Here is a 16,883-nt window from a genome sequence, read left to right as displayed (position 1 = left end):
AATGTGGACGGCTAACTACTGCAAGAGACTCGACTTTTCTACAAGAGCGACCTTTCCCGCTTGCCGTAGGACGGCGAACACACCACTTCCGGTTACCCCCGGGTTCAAAGGTCACGCAAACGTGCTTACTTGCATCTTCAGGGCCTCCGCGATGATCTGAGCCCCGCTGACGCGCTCCTCTTCCTGCTCTCGCGGGCTTTGCGGAGCCATCGCGCTGACCCTCCTGTTGCCCACTGCGGAAAAGACGCGCAGGAGTCGAACCAACGATGCTGAGGTGCGCATGCCTTGACCAATAGGAAAGCACTGACGCGTGATTGACGCGTCCCTAGTAAATATGCAAAAAGAACTGAGGGTTTAACCAATGGCGGGCGAGTGGGCGGGGCTACCGAATGGACAGAGCGCCGCTTTCGAGCGCGGGGGCGGGGACAATGTTGGAACGACGGTTCTGATTGGTCGTAATCCATCAGCCAATTGGATCCCTCAATACGGCGGTCCCCAAACTGCATTTTAGAGAGACTTTGGACTTCAACTCCCAGAAGCCTCAGCCATGTTGGCTAGCGTGGGATTCTGGGAGCTGAAGTCCAAAAGCCCTTTAAGGGCACAGTTTGGGGGCCACTGCCCTAATAAGTCAATGAAGCAACGTCTGACTGGCTGTTTAGAAATAATCCAGTTTGAGACCACTTTAACAGCCCTGGTTCAGTGCTAGGGAATCATGGGAATTGTAGTTTATTGCGGCAACAGAGCTCCCTGACAGAGAAGGCTAAATGTCTCACAAAACTATGGTTCCCAGAATTCCCTAGCATTGAGCCAGGGCAGTTAAAGCGGTCTCAGACTGGATTATTTCTGCATTGCAAGTTTGAATGTTGGACTATGACTCTGGAGGCCAGAGTTTGAATCCTTGCTCAGTCATGCAAAACCACTGGGGGACCTTGGGCAAGAAGTCACACTCTCTCAGCCTCAGAGGATGGCAATGGCAAACCCCCTCTGAAGAAACTTGCCAAGAAAACCCCATTATAGGTCCACCATAAGTCAAAAACAACCTGATGGCATATAACAACAAACCAAGGGTGAATCTACGCCGTGAAAACCATGCCGTTTGACACCACTTTAACTGCCACGGGATTTTGGGATCTGTAGTTTTGTGAGGCACCATCATCATAACTCTTTGGCAGAGAAGGCGAAAGGCTTTGTAAAAACTACAAATCCCAGGATTCCTCAGAGTGCAGCTACGGCACTTAAAAAGCAGCATCGGCCTGCGTCATTTGCGCAGCGTAGACGCACCCTTCGTGGAGCGATAAATGGGCCAAGCAGAGAGGAGTTCCTTCCCAGTGTTTATTACGTAATCACAGTCATGAGATAAATCCAAAGAGCGGATCTACTGGACTTAATAGGACTCAGTCCAAAAGGGCATTGTGTTTTCTTACAAAACGTAACCAGAGGATGTTAAAGCATAACCATGTTCAGGAGGAAAGGAAAGATAGTTTTGTGGTCACAGTTGTTCTGTCAAAACAGTACAGTCGCTTATTTTATTATTTCATTTAGTAAAACACTTCTGTCCTTTATTATACGATCTCAAGAAAGCCGACAGTTCAAAGCAATTCCAAAACGAAACTATAATTTTAATAAGACTTATAGCATTTTGATTCTAGTTTAACTGACATGGTTCCATCCTAGGGTTGCCTGATTGCTAACTGGGGAGGGCTCCCTTCATCTACGTGGCCATTAAAGGTATAGGAATCTTCTCCAGTATCGTCTGGCAACCCTACTCTGTTCTTTGGAATCCTGGGATTTGTAGTTTCATGAAGGACTTAGTACTCTCTGCCAGAAAGCTTTGATGCACAACACTATGTATGTAATTCTAAGTGTTTCACCAAATCCCGATTCCAAAGGACGGAGCCATGACAATGAAAGTGGCATAAAGGTGTTTTATAACAATGGAATGTGGATACATTAAACCTGTTTTAGTCCTATTGCATCAATGGGGCTTAGGTTTTGTTGTAGCTGTGTGCCTTCAAGCAGTGGCATTAGTAGGGGAGTGTGGCCCACACCAGGTTACACTCCAGAAGAGGGGTGACACCCCATTGGGCCATCCTCTCATCAGGGGGAAGGGATGAGCATGCCTGGCATTGGTTTCCTCCGGCAGCGATGGTTTCCTCATGAGGAGGCTGCCACCGCTGCGGGAAGGGAGAAGGGGTGAGTGTGGTCTTTTACCCCCCGGCCCCCACACCAGGTGACACCGGGGGGCAGGACGTCACTGCCTTTAAGTCATTTTTGACTTATGGTGACCCTAAGGTGAACCTATCATGGGGTTTTCTTGGCAAGATTTTTCAGAGGGGGTTTACCTTTGTTTTCCTGAGAGAGGCTGAGAGAGTGTGACTTGTGCCAGCCACCCAATGGGTTTTCATGGCTGAACGGGGACTTGAACAGGGTTGTAGCCCAATGCTCAAACCACTACATCATTGGCTGTGGGACTTAAGTTAGTTTTGTACCAATGCGTTCTGGTAAACGTCTGTACTGCAACCACTCACTCACAAACCACAAAACTGTGTGTTCAGTACCAGCCAGGGGCTCAGGCTCGACTCAGGCTTGCATCCTTCCAATGTCGCTAAAATGAGTTTCCAGATTGTTTGGGGCAATTCGTTTACACTTTATAAACCAATTGGAAGTGCTTAAGTGCACTGATAAGCGGTATAGAAATGTACTTGCTATTGCTATTGCTACTAAAGGGCTACAAGAAGGTTATATATATATATACAGTCCTCAATCTTCATTGTGCATTAAATTCATTCTGTTTAGCCTACCTTTTAAAAAGATGTTTGATAACTCTGTATTGAGGAATATCAGCTGTACATATAGTATTTTGGTCTAAGAGTGACTTGGATTGCTCATGGTGGTAGTACCCTGCACTTCTAAAGCATGTTTTCAACATGTCAGGATATAGACTGGTGAGTTATTTGTGTCCTACAGATTCCAGTGTGTGTGATGTTGCTAATTTGGTACCTGCAATGTACATAGTAAATAATCCATTCAGTTTTTCACCCCTCCCCAATATATCCCTGGCATGTGTTAATCTAATGCTACTCTGCCTGATCCACAGGCCAGTTATAGAAACACAAGTATGGTCTAGGGATTTATATAGAGTCACTAGGACAATTTCCTCTCTGAACTCAGATCTGGGGCAGTTTGTCAGCCATGCTGGGAAGCCAATGTTTTTGACACATTTGTTTCAAGAGAAGGGGGAAAGGAACTAATTAAATTAAAATACCTGCCAACAGCTAGATCAAGGAGTGCCAAGTTAATAACACTTAACAGATTTAGCGTGAGGCATAAATAAATGCTGATTTGTTTAATGTGTCTTTACATGCTTTTAGCCTGAAGAACTAGAAAACACACTTTCTTTGATCCTGTATGCTGCATAGTATCTAGTGATTAGTAATCTGCTTTGTAAAGATGGAAGGCTTTCAAGAACCATATCTGCTAGCAAATGGAGTCAGGTTTAATTTTGAAATATCACAAAATATATCCTCTTTTTCCAGAATTTTCTATGCTTCATTGGTAGCGTTAATTTTTAAATCCCTGAAGTATATACAAAACTAGATCAAATGTAACAACTGCCCCCTCCCAGTACCATGTCAAACATCACTAAAAAGCTTCCTCCCATATTACTCTTAAACATACAGCTTAATATGTTTTTAAATTACATTTGTAAGACAAAATCTACATCTGTCTATCCAGAAAGTTATAGTCCTATGCCCTCTCCTGACATAGTCTCCATTGTAGTTTTTTAAATGTAACTTCATACTAACGTTTGTTAATTTTTTAATTTTTAAAATATTTGACTATTCCATTCAATAGCATGAAGCACAGCACAAATCAACGTTTGAACTATGTAATATTTCTCTTCCATCATTTAATTAGACTACATCTCTGTAACTAAAAAGTTACCATTATACACCACACAGTATTATAAAGGGATTGAAGGTACCCATTATTAGGTTGTAATGATGAATTACACTGTAGTTTTGGGAGTGACTGAATTAGTTAAGACAATGAAAGCAATTAAGTTACTTCCAAACTCTGGTCCGAGATCAACGAGTTCAGAGGAACTGCAAAATGTATATATTTTCTTATAATGGACTGTATTATGGAAAAGGATCTTGTAGCACCTTTGAGACTAACTGAATAAAAGCAATTGTAGCATAAGATTTTGTAGATTTAATATTTCTTGACAGATGATGCAAAATGCGTCCCACTTACATATTCCTTTTGCAGTGATTTCTGGCTTTCAGAGAGCTGGAAAGCTCATAAACTGAGAACCAACCTCGCTTATATAAAACCAATTAGTGCTTTCAATGGAGGGTACGTAACAGTGGCATAGATATTAAACAACCATTTGCTTAATGCTGTAGAATTCTGATACTTTTTAAAAATATATATATAAGATTTTTGTAGAATTAAATTTTGTTTTATATAATTTAAGCAAATTGAACACAATGTTCTAAAGTGTGAGTTTGCACAGCACTGAAAAAACAATTATGCATTCTGTATAAGCGGTTGGAAGAGTGAATGTGGTACAGTGGCTTGAATGTTGGACTATGACTCTGGAAACCAAGGTTCAATTCCCCACTTAGCTGTGAAACCCACTGGGAAGCTTTGGGCAAGTCACATAATCTCAGCCTCAGGGCAAGGCAATGGCAAACCTCCTCTGAAGAAATCTTGCCAAGACCACCCCATGATAGGTTTCCCTTAAGGTTGTCATAAGTCGGAAATGACTTGAAGGCACACAAAAACAACAACATAAGCACAATTATCATAGTACCTGAGGAAACATCCAGTGTTTATTCTAAATCAGGCTTCTTGTGATCAGTTTTAGTTGTTGCAACCAGATATTATTTTTATCAGTCTACTCCACCATATGTATGTCTATTGCCCGTTTTGGCTGATAAAAGTCAATTGACTGGGTGAGGCTGCCAGTGGTGCTAAATGCCTTATCCTGCAAGGGGTGTCCACCGCTTTGGAAAAAACTGTAGTGCATTCTCTCCTAAAGCGAGCTGCCCTGGACTGAAAGACTTGTGAAAACCTCCACCCCATCACCAGTGTCCCCTTTTGTCATGGAGATGGCGATGCCTGGGCAGCTTCAGATGTTCTTGGCTAGACCCATTTTAATCTGACTTCAGACCTAGGTATGGTATTGAAACAGCCATGGATCCAAAACACACTGCAGAAATAATCCAGTTTGAGACTACTTTAACTGCCCTGGCTCAGTGCTAAAGAATACTGGGAACTGTAGTTTTGTGAGACATTTAGCCTTCCTTATCAGAGAGCTCTGTGCCACAATAAACTACAATTCCAAGGATTCTCTAGCACTGAGCCAGGGCAGTTAAAGTGGTCTCAAACTGGATTATTTTTGCAGTGTGTTTTGGACCTTAGTTTGCCCTGCTTACAGCTTGTTCCCTGCTGATCCCTCTGAATCTCTCAGCAGCTTTCAATACCATTCACCATGATAATCTATTACAGTGATGGCGAACCTATGGCACGCGTAGCCCTAGCACAGAGTTTGCCAGCGTTTTTACTAGAAAGCCAGAGGGACGTGGCACTTTGCAATATATAAGTGGGGTCTGGGTTGCAATTTGGGCACTCGGTCTGTAAAAGGTTCACCATCACTGATCTATTAGACCAACTGTGGGACTGGTCTAAGGGGTAATATACCACAAGGACCCAACTTCTGTTTACCAGGCCATTGCAGGAGAGGCATTATTGGATTCATTTGCTATTAAGCTGTGAAGGGCCCATTCTGTTTAATATATGCATTGATTCTGTGTTCCTGCATGGCAGAGAGCTGGACTGTTTGGCCGACGTTGTTGTTGTTAATTGCCATCAAGTTCACTTTAGCTTATGGTGACTCCTATGAATGAGAGATCTCTAGGTCACCCTGTGCTCTACAGCCATGCTCAAACTCAGGGCTGTGCCTGCCTTGACTGAGTCTATCCAGCTGTAATCTGCTACTGCTTTCTGTACAGTATTTCTCTGCACCAAGGGCCATGTTTTGTCCCATCAGAGAAAACTGATGTCAGTGGACTCTTGCCCAGAACTTGTACTTTTCTTGTTCCGGAACAAGTCACATTAATTTATTATTGATGACTTGTGATGAAATAACCAGCTGTTCTGACTTGGTAGTATTTTGCTGTATCCAAAACTAGAGAAGCCTGCTGTAATTTTGTGTTTAACCTGCATCATTTTCATATAGTAACAAGCTTCTATAAGATAATAATGATTCAGCAAATACATTGTGCCTTAGAAATGTAGATTTGTATTCCAGGACTATATTTAACACTAATCTTCAACATTAGATTTGAAAGTGTGATTGTTGTTCTGTGCCTTCAATTCATTTCCAACTGATTGCAATCCTGTCAGAGTTTTTGTGGCAAGATTTATTCGGAGGAGAGTTACTATTGCCTTCTCTGAGGCTGAGAGAGTGTGACTTGCCTAAGGCCAGCCAGTAGCGCAGTAGGAATATGAACCCTCGTTTTCCACAATACTAGTCCAACATTTAAATCTCCTCACCATAACGGCTCTCATAAGTGACTGTACAACACACATATACAAATGGTTGTTGTTTTGTGTCTTCAAGTTATTTCTGACTTATGGTGGACCCTAGGGCAGACCTATCACAGGGTTTTCTTGTCAAGAATTTGAGATTGTGATTTGCCCAAAGCCACCCAGTAGGTTTCCATGGCTGAGTGGGGTTTCAAATCCTGGTCTCCCAACATTCAATCTACTACACCATGCTGGCTCTCATAGAAATTGTAGTGTCCACATATTACAAGATAATATTTATACTCTATAGGCTAAAGTAACCATGCTAGTTTTTATTGCCTTTTATGCAGAGGCAAAATATCTGTGTAAAGTATGTTGTAATAGCCACAGAACAGAGAGTACACATGTGAAACAAGATGCAGCAACACAGAGGAACATAGGTAAGAGAGAAATGGGATGCTATATGTTACAAAATAATCTATAAACTGCTTTGTATGTGCAGTACTTGGCAAGCTTCATTTTTGCTGAGCTTGTGCAACTCTGCCCTTTGTCCTTTCTATAACAAAGACAGGTCCATCTCTCTCAAACTTAAATCTTACAAAAACGTTTTGTAAGGGAAATGCAGAGGGGATCGTAGAGTTAGAAGGGGCCCTATGGGCAAGCAGGAACTATCCAACTTCTTTTTGAAGATATCCAGAGGCGGAGACCCCACCATAACATCATCATCATCATCATCATCATCATTATTATTATTATTGCCTGCCTTTTCACGGGGAATCAAGGTAGGTTGCAACATATAAAAACCATCTCTCTAGGCAAATCGCTGTCACCATCAAGAAATTCCTTCTAATGATCAATCCAAATCTAACTTAAAACCATGAGACCTAGATTTCTACCCTCTGGGGCAGCAAAGAACAAGCCAGCACCCTCCTGTTTGTAGCAGGCTTTGAGGTATTTAATGAGTGTGATCATGTCAGCCCATAATCTTCTCTTCCCCAAGCTGAACATGCCAAGCTCCTTCAAGTGTGTGCTGGCTTATTTTCTTGTCCCCTATTCTATTTTGCCCAGTGTTCCTGGAATTTTTTGTCCTAAGCACTGAATGCTTACTAAAGCCAGTGGTAACAGGAGAAGCAGGAGATGAGAACACACTGAGATAGTAACTACCTGCACTTCCACCTTGTGTCAAACAACCAAGAAAACGTTCCCCTCGCGATACAACTACAAACTTGATGGTATAAGGGTTAAAAAATTAAATTAACTATGTAAAAAAGCTATTTCAAAACAGTATAAAATGTTATTTCAAGACAGTATAAAATCATCTTTAAAAAATAAAAATAAAAATAAAAATGCTTGCTTGTATGTGTGGCTTGAAGTCTCTTGTCAATGTGTTGACCCCATGAATATGACAGCATTTTCGTAGGCTAAGAATACAGAGGAGTTTATCAGACAAGGGAAATTGGAAGTATAATCCAATGGCAATCCGAACGCAATCATGGGGTTTAACATTATAGTGTGATAGACTACCACACGCAATTTTGGGCAATGGGAAGTCAGCCTGAACGCAATCATGGGGTTTCATGTTATTGCATGAGAGGTGATCACACACAATTTCGGGCAATGGCAAGCTATTTTTGGGCAGTTGGGAGTCAGTTCGAACGCAATAAGAATTCACGTAAATTCGCTGAACTAGCCAATTCACGTGAATGCGTTCTGGGCCCACTTTCTTTGCATTCGAAATTAAGAGAAATTCCTCCTGTGTGATAAACTCCTCAGAGCTGGTTTTTCATTGCCTTCTTTTGAAATATAGCCTACAGCACCTGGTATTCCTGCAGTCTTCCATCCAAGTACTAAACAGGCCAAATCCTGCTTACTTAATTGCGAACGTCTGTTAAAAAAAAAAGGACATTACCTGCCAACAAAAGTAGAGCAGAGAGCAGGGCCAGCCTAGCCTCTAGCAGAAGAGAGGATTCCACCATCTGGGAGCAGGAACTTTCAAGTGTTCTCATTAGACAGGCCTATGACAATGGTGACTGTGAGAAAGCCCTCCCTTGAGGATATTAAGACCTGGGCAGCCTCATATAGGATCTTACTACTTAATAATCACATTTAATATGAGATCATTAGAAGCTTCACACGCATTTTATGCCGTATTGGTCATGTTCTATTTGCATCTGTTTTCATTCTAGATTCGTGGCAAATGTCATTTTTGGCATCAGCTGTACACTTGTTCTATTCTGTTACCAAGTTCTCTCTGTAGATGTTTACAGAAGGGAACATTTTGTTGCTGCTGTGTATGAACATCATGTCATCCTGAATCCCAACCCAACATCCATCACTGATCGAAAGTCTGCGTTAGAGTTGATGAACAAAAACCTAGACATTTATGAAGAGCAAGTAATTGCTGCTGCTAAACAGGTACTAGCAATACTACTAAAGACCCTTGTCACGTAAGAGAAAATTTTTGTTATTATTACAACCTTAGAGTCACTTCTTTATTCTGGCAAGGGCTTCTGCAGGCATTGGGGCATTGCATGAAGCACAATACGGTAGATGATCATGCCATAAGATAGTCATTAAAGAAACATAGCTTTATTCTGTTTATGCTGCAGTAGGATATGCTGTTCTGGAACTAATAGGGAAGAACCTCTTGTGGCATCACTTTTAGTTCTTTTGCGGTTAGAATGTGGCAAATTGAGTTGGAGGTATTACTAATTCAATTTTCTGTTTACCTTTTAAACAGAAACGAGCCAAAGAGTCACCATGGTCCTCCCCAAATTTGGAAACAGTATTTAATATTTTTTTTGCTTTAAAAAGTGGCCCTAAAGCCTCTACAGCATTCTGACACTGGAAGGAGGCGTTCCTTCTTGGAGAACCAAATAGGTTCTGCCCCAACAAGCAGAAGTGACCAGAGCCCATCTTATCCTAAGAAAAGTGAGAGGCAGAACATCTCAAAATGCAGTAAAGGACTTTTTTTTTTTTGGCCCCAAAGGAGGAAAAAATAAAGATGCTACCCTCAGTGGGATGATGAGGCCTCTCAAACTCTGATAGTAGCCCACCCATTTTAAATATTTTGAGTGACCAATGCTTTCTATAGTTATTACAGGAAAAGTGTGTTCCCAGCTCTGGTCTAAGTGTTCAGTATTAAAGTTCAGGAGGTACACTGTCAGGGACCAGAAATACCATACCCTCCAACATTTCGTAGATGAAAACCAGAAAATGAGTGGCCAAGCAACAACAAAACATAGACAAGATGCAAAGATTATTACTGAGAAAGAACACATAAGCTAGTAGAAGCTGCAACAGTTTCTTTTTGGCTGAGCCTACTGCAAAGGGCAAAATTCTGCCTCCCCTCTGCTGAACTGAGTACAAACTATTTTTGCACTTTGAACTCAGTTTGCAGCAACGACGTAAGCAGAAGACAAAGAGTGAAAGTGGGAGGAGGAGAGAGAAACTGGGACATTTTAAAAGCAGATGAAGAAGTGGAATCATAAAGAGGTTTAACTGCCTGTGTCAAATCAGGACAGTTGGCAGATATGTAGTACAAGAAATACACTAGAGAGAAAATAGAAGTAGGATTTAGCTTCTTTGGTTGTTGGAGGCAGAAAGTGCTTAAACTTAGGCATCATGGAAGGAATGCTAGAGTGCAGACATATGACTGCCTCCTTTATACTGAATGTTGAGCAGGGCTGTAGAACTAACTAGCAACGTCAGTATGGCATCATGGGAGTTGCAATCCAACTGTGTGTGGCGGGGACACTGAATCCCTAATGCTAGTGTAGAGGATTGTATGAATCTCAGCACAATAAGCAAACCACCTGTATTAGTTAGTAGTGGCAGTTTAAGTGGACTGGGGAGGAGTCTTGGACCATCAGCACACTCTGTGAACAGGGTATTATTCCTACTGCCAAATACTGAAAAGATTATTTCAAGGTGTCTGCCACTCCAGACAATAGGCAAACCTAAATGTTTTTTACTAGAACAGTTTTATTTACTACAAGGAAAGCACCATCAAGCAGTGTGAAGACTGTCTGCCTTAGGTAAGGCTGTCTTTCTTTTGTTTCATTCTGTCAAGTGTTGTTTACACAGACAACAAAAAAGGAAGTTTCTTCTCAAATAAGTGCCAAATAAACTGTTTGGGAACTGCCTGTTCCCAAACACCATCCTTCCTACCAGTTCCTATAAGCTTTGGAGCGGCTGCTTCTGCCTAAGTGGATTGCAAATGTTGGCAAAACCAGTATCTAAGAGTGCTTTGATAATTCCCTAATCTGTAAGGTAATAAAGCCATATATGGTTTTACTGTTGGTAATAGTATGTAACGAATATTACAATTATTGAAGGGGGGATTAAATGGTAGCAATGTAATATTATGTGTAGTTTGACAATTGGCAATTCTTGAATGAAATTAGTACCATCCATGTTGTAAACCACTTCTTAGAGACTGCTTAGTTCAGTATGAAGCAGTATAGATATGTAGCTGCTATTGCTATTTTTTCTTGAAGAGATTTAATGTCACCTCTTCCCATTTTTCTTAATGTCTGACAGATGTCTTTGTTTCTTGCCAGGGGGCACAAATAATCATCTTTCCTGAAGATGGAATTCAGGGCTTCAATTTCACCAGAACATCCATTTATCCTTACTTGGAGTTCATTCCATATCCTGACTCTGTGACATGGAATCCATGTAGAGAAGCATACTTGTTCAGTGACACTGAGGTATCTGTTACAGAATTCCCCAGGAAGGAAAAATGCAACAGAAACACCGGAGCAAGGAGATACCTCTTGCTTTGGTAGGATTTACAGCAGGGATGGAAATGTGCATCTCCAGATATTGCTGGGCTGTTATCAAACAACATTCCTCACTATTAGCTATGCAGACTAGGATTGCTGGAAGTTATAGTTCAACTGTATCTGGAGGGTCACAGGATTCCCATCCCTGCCTAGAGAAGCATATTTAGAGAACATTGCCAATACTACTAAAGAAAATAAGGAAAAGAGTATTTTTACTAGTGCTGTTTAATTATATTTTACACTCAGTTCCCACTGTAATGCAGGAGTTACCTCTTTTATTTGAAGCATTTACATTTCTACAGCAGCTAACATGGCTGTCTAGCTAAATATGCCTCTAAAGATTAATAAATCATACATATGTGCACTTTGACAAATTTAAACCAGGTGTGGGTATCATGTGGCTTTCCCAGATGTTAAATTGTATCTCCCTACATCCCTCAGCTTTGGATGTGTTGGTTAAAGTTACTGGGGCCTGATGTCCAACATCTGCATCTATAACCATTTATTCTCAAATTTTATCTCCAAATCTTCACTCAAACCCCCTGGTACTGAGGTTTTAAGTTTCAAATCCTATTCTACTTCTTCTCTCTTTAAACAATTCTCACTTTTATTACTTATAATCCCCAGTACCCAAAAGCATGTATCAGTTGCTGAATGTTTCTTTTGTTCAAAATGACTAACCTTTTATTTTTCAAAGTGGACAGACGTTCTGATTCTCTTTGAGAGGTCTTTATGTTCTTCCCACATACAGTCAGATACTGTATTTTTATAAATACACATCAATTGCTCTATCACACCCATATCACTTACCTGTGTTTGTCTATTAAAGGATTAATACACCTCTGCTTACTTCAGGCAGAATCATATATCAATTATATATATACTGGAAACAGTTTTAAATATTTTTCATGAAGTTTACTGCTAGAGGGAGAAATGATAGATAAGCCAACCACTGAAAAGTAAATTGGTTGATATTTCTTCAGTAAAGAAACACAGATCTAAAACATGACTTGGGGAAATTTTTCTTTTGGGTGCCTCCCCACTACAGCCTTCAATAGCTGCTGAGAACAGCAGGGTTTTCTAATACACCACAACAAGCTTTCAAAGTATTTCAGGACTACAGACACTGCACCCTCCCCTTATATTGGATTCCACTTTTTTGGTGAGCAGAAGTTCAGCAATAGATAAAGCCCATGGTTTTGAACACTTCAGTATTTCCTTAAGGGTAACATTTTAAGAAAGCTGTTTGGATTCAGTATTAGTTACTTAGAGCAGAGCCAGTGAAGGTATGATGAAAATCTCATTGATTATATTGAAGCTGTTGACTGCAATGAGCTAGCTCTTTAAATATGATGAAGTGTGAGTTACATGCATGTAGTGTAGACAGATGGTTCAATATGAATATAATTAGAATTGTGCTGTAATCCACTTTGACAAGCTCTGAACCTCTTTTCATAAAGGATAATTTAATGAAAAAAACAGTTACGACTACACATATTATATTTCTATTTAATCTATGAATAGAATAGATCTGTCCTTACCTCTACTGCAACAAGGTTCTTTAAACTGTTTTTGTAGGTTCTCCATCGACTCAGCTGTATGGCACTGAAGAACCAACTATTTTTAGTGGCAAATGTAGGAACAAAGCAGTTCTGCAAGCACAGTGATCCCTTCTGCCCACCAGATGGAAGATACCAGTTTAATACCAATGTAGTGTTTAATGACAATGGTACACTCATAGCAATATACCGAAAACAAAACCTGTACTTTGAATATGCCTTCAATACTCCACCAGAAGTAGATTACACCATTTTTGATACCCCCTTTGCAGGCAAGTTTGGAATCTTCACTTGCTTTGATATCCTGTTCTATGAACCAGCTGTGTCCCTTATAAAGCAGTACAATGTGAAACAGGTTGTCTATCCTACTGCATGGATGAACCAGTTACCACTTCTGTCGGCTGTAGAATTTCAACGAGCTTTTGCAACGGCTTTTAGCATCAACCTTTTGGCAGCAAATATCCACCATCCTGATTTGGGTATGACAGGCAGTGGCATATATACACCATCAAAATCTTTTGTTTCTTATGATATGGAATGTATTAATGGTAAGCTTATAGTGGCAGAAATCCCTGTTCTATTAGAGCATGAAACTCAGATGGAAAACTTTGTAATATCTGATAATATACTGGAGAGTTTTTCACACTACCATATGGACACATTGGTTTGTCACAAGGAAGAGCAAAAAGACTGCAGTGGCATAGCAGAGGGAGCATTCAAAGCAGCTCTGCCCATATTTTACAGTGAAATGATGTATGATAATTTCACTTTAGCACCCATCATGGAAACAGAAGGAAATATCCACATCTGTTCGAATACACTTTGTTGTTATTTAAATTACCAGAGACTGGATTTATCTAATGAACTGTATGCTTTAGGAGTGTTTGATGATCTACACACAGTACATGGAACATACTATGTACAAGCCTGTGTGTTAGTGAAGTGTGGTGGAATTAACTATAGTACTTGTGGACAAGAAGTTACAAAGGCCACTGGAATGATAGATTTTCAGCTTCAGGGAAATTTCAGTACTCCTTTTGTCTTTCCTCTGTTATTACGATCTGATGTTACACTAGATTTTGCTGACAATTTAGGATGGAGAAGCAACTATTATGTCATGCAGAAAAGGGGAGGATCTTCTGGCTTAATAACAGCTGGCTTATATGGACGATGGTATGAGAAGGACTAAAACAGAAACGTTTGGTGCAACAAAATCTCAAAATGATTATTCAAAGAAGCTAATAAAAGGGGACTACTATTCTAAAGTATGGATTACTCAAGAGTTCTCATTTCAGCTGTATGTGGGTGAAAAATGACTAGGTTGTTTATTCCATAGAAGTTCTTTATTAATTGTGGGGCCTCTGGCATCACATGCAGTTTTGGAACAAAGGGCATTAGGGCAAAGCCATTACGTTCACCATATTGCTATTTCTTTTCTCTGCCTCAAGCTCAGACAAAAGGAGGGGCCATCTATATTGTACTGGGTTGAAGGCAGTATCTCCAGAAAAATCCTCTGCCCTGACCCTGTATTTGGAGCTGCTTTTTCTTCCCGCTTTCCAGTTGCCAACACTGCTGAATTGTCCTCCCCCCCAAACCCTACTCTTTCCAATAGGGGCTGGGCACATGATTTGCCTCCACTTCCTCTTTGCCCAATACCACCTGTTTTTTGCTGCCCAACTTTGCTCCAGTGAGGTTGGGCAGGAAAGCATGGATACGTCCTAGCAGCAGGCAGCATGTGCTTGTGCACTGAGTACCAGACGAGCTCCAAAAGCAGGGGTGGGAAGAGGCAATGGAATGTACTACTACAGCTTAGTGCATTTTATATATAAGGTGCACAGAGGAGCTGCACACGCAACTACACTCACGATGCCAAAGTAATTTATTGTACTGGGACTAAGCAGACTGGCAATTCAGATTCCCACCTACAAAGTAGAGATCACAATAGTTAGGGTTCTACCAGGAGCAACAAGAAATAAAGAGGAGTTTTAGGTTATTTTCACACTAGTTCTTTTCAGTGAAGACAGAGGAAGAAAGCACTACAGCCTACTGTTCTGTCTTCACACAGATTTCATCCACCAGCAACTCCGCAGCCAGGGAATGTGGGTTATACAGGGTGCTTTTCTTGGAGGTGAGGTGCCTTTCTTGGAGGAAAACAGCAGGCACAGACACTTGAAGAGAACGACAGAAGTGAGATAGAAAGGGAAACCTTGAACACATATCCCATAGAATAAAATAATAATAATAAAAAGAAATAATATAATTTAAAATAAACCAGTGGTTAAAGGAAAACAGCAAGCACATTAAGCAACAGGCTTCAGGGAGGAGTTGAGGTCTGCTCGGCAGCCTCTTAAAGTATTTCAAAACTTTAGACGGATCTTTCTGTTTCAAGCCCATTGCCTAATGCATGTACTGTTCTCCTCCAAGAAACAAACCTCGTGCCTGGGGGCAGGACTTGCCTGCTGCTCGAAGTGAATGATGCCAAATCTATATTACTGATGTAGAACCTGTCTCATATTGGAAGCTAAGCAGGCAGAGTAGGATTAGCAGCTCCCATTGTTGCTTAGTCACCTATTGTTAGGTAGGAAAGCAGGGACTCTTCACAGGTTTGAGGAATCAGAAGTCTCAAGGAGATCTCAGGAAAGGAAAAAAAAAAAAAACACTGGAAGATTCAGTCTGGTGTCCCAAAACCAAATGTATCAAATCAGAAGTAGTTTCCTTGGGTGTAAGCCCCATTTCTGGGAAAGATGAAGACTGATTCAATTAAGACTCAGCTTCCTTTAGCAGAATTTACAATTGAAAGTGCTGAATCTCTTGAGTCTCTCTGAGATTAGTTTTAGCAAAGTAAGACAAACAGACAATATGCAAACTTTGTAGTAAAAACGTTACTAATTACATATAAGGTTCATTCAAATATATTTACATACAGTGCCTAACCCCTGGCTAACTATATAAAGGGGTACAGACTGCCCAAAAGAGGCACCTCCTCGGCGCCTCTCTCTGCTGTGCAGGAGCGCCGCAGCATACAAATTGCGTGGTGCTGCTGCGCAGCAAAGGAGGAGCTCCAAAAAGCAGCTCCTTCTTGCGGCACTGCAAAGCGCCAAAGACGGCGCTGTTACGTCACAGCTGTGCAGCCCTGTTTGGAGGCTGCGCAGCTGCGACATAATCCTTATGTGCACCGTCTGTAAGGCGCTGCATAATGGCAGTGCGTGTATAACGTGCTAGGGTTGCAGGGCGTGTACACGTGCCACCCCGAGGCAACCCTAGCACGTCGTGGACGCGCCACAAAGGGCCTATCTGGACAGGGCCTAGGAAAAAAGCAGCTCAGCAGAGCCTGCACACTCACCATCTTGAGGGAGGATGAAGAGGGAAGAGTCTTATATGCTTGCAAGCACACCTGGAAGGTCCTCTGCTCACATGGTGTGATTGCTTAGAGACATCCTTCCAACAGGTGATTGAGCCAACAGGGAAGGTTTAAGAGACAGCATGTCAGGGGTAAATGCATGCAAGAAACTCTTACTCTATAAAGACCACTACTCTAAAGAAAATGAATGAAGGCAGTTAAAGAGAATACTTGTTTGGAAAGCATTTTCCTACACGTTCAAGTCACCTCTGTGCTGCCTTGTTGGATTTTAAAGACCTTACTTTTGGGGTGTGTGTGATAAAATGTGAAGCTAGCATTGGACTACTGAGTTGGGCAAACCAACCACTGATGAGGCCTTTCAAAACAATTTTAATTCCATCTGCAACTGATTATAGGAAAGTCATAGTGCAACAAGCACTACAGTGCTCCAGTGCAGAAGCACCTTGAGGGGTTCTTTTGGTAAAAATCACTGCTCATTTTGATTTGAGCATTCCAAAACTTGGCAACCTTACTGAGCTAAAAGCAGCACCTTTAAGAAGCAAGAAAGATAACTTAAACATAGAAGGAAAACCTTATCAGCAACATTCAAGAAGTTAATACGTAACCACTTCACAACTAGATGTCTACATTAGCAAGTCT

General features: G+C 41.2%; 2 protein-coding genes across 4 annotated transcripts in view; one reads left to right on the top strand and one right to left on the bottom strand.

Annotated features, from left to right (window-relative positions):
• Window positions 1-8,560, bottom strand: part of LOC149309758 (2-hydroxyacyl-CoA lyase 1-like) — a 39,577-nt gene extending 31,017 nt beyond the window's left edge. The window contains exons 1-2 of the mRNA XM_089533008.1: window positions 8,447-8,560; window positions 130-325 (exon numbers count right to left, since the gene is read on the bottom strand). Of these exons, the coding sequence (XP_089389134.1) occupies window positions 130-282 (153 nt within the window). The 5' untranslated portion in view covers window positions 283-325; window positions 8,447-8,560. The remainder of the gene's footprint in view (window positions 1-129; window positions 326-8,446) is intronic.
• LOC149309757 (biotinidase-like) lies at window positions 129-14,128 on the top strand. 3 transcript variants are annotated; one of them, XM_089533011.1, is made up of 4 exons: window positions 129-274; window positions 8,795-8,952; window positions 11,100-11,249; window positions 12,903-14,128. In XM_089533011.1, exons 2-4 carry the CDS (start codon window positions 8,899-8,901, stop codon window positions 14,070-14,072), a joined length of 1,374 nt encoding a protein of 457 aa, XP_089389137.1. In that variant the 5' UTR covers window positions 129-274; window positions 8,795-8,898; the 3' UTR covers window positions 14,073-14,128. The 3 variants fall into 3 exon arrangements, with proteins under 3 accessions (XP_089389137.1, XP_089389136.1, XP_089389135.1); XM_089533010.1 differs by having other exon boundaries at window positions 8,783-8,952; XM_089533009.1 differs by having other exon boundaries at window positions 8,724-8,952.
• The last annotated feature ends 2,755 nt before the right edge of the window (window positions 14,129-16,883 follow it).

Source organism: Sceloporus occidentalis, unplaced genomic scaffold (genome assembly GCF_023333645.1).
Source record: "Sceloporus occidentalis isolate IW3139 unplaced genomic scaffold, rSceOcc1.0.p SCAF_7, whole genome shotgun sequence".
Classification (NCBI taxonomy): domain Eukaryota; kingdom Metazoa; phylum Chordata; class Lepidosauria; order Squamata; family Phrynosomatidae; genus Sceloporus; species Sceloporus occidentalis.
Note: the sequence above shows the minus strand (reverse complement) of the source record. Positions and strands in the feature narration are given on the sequence as shown.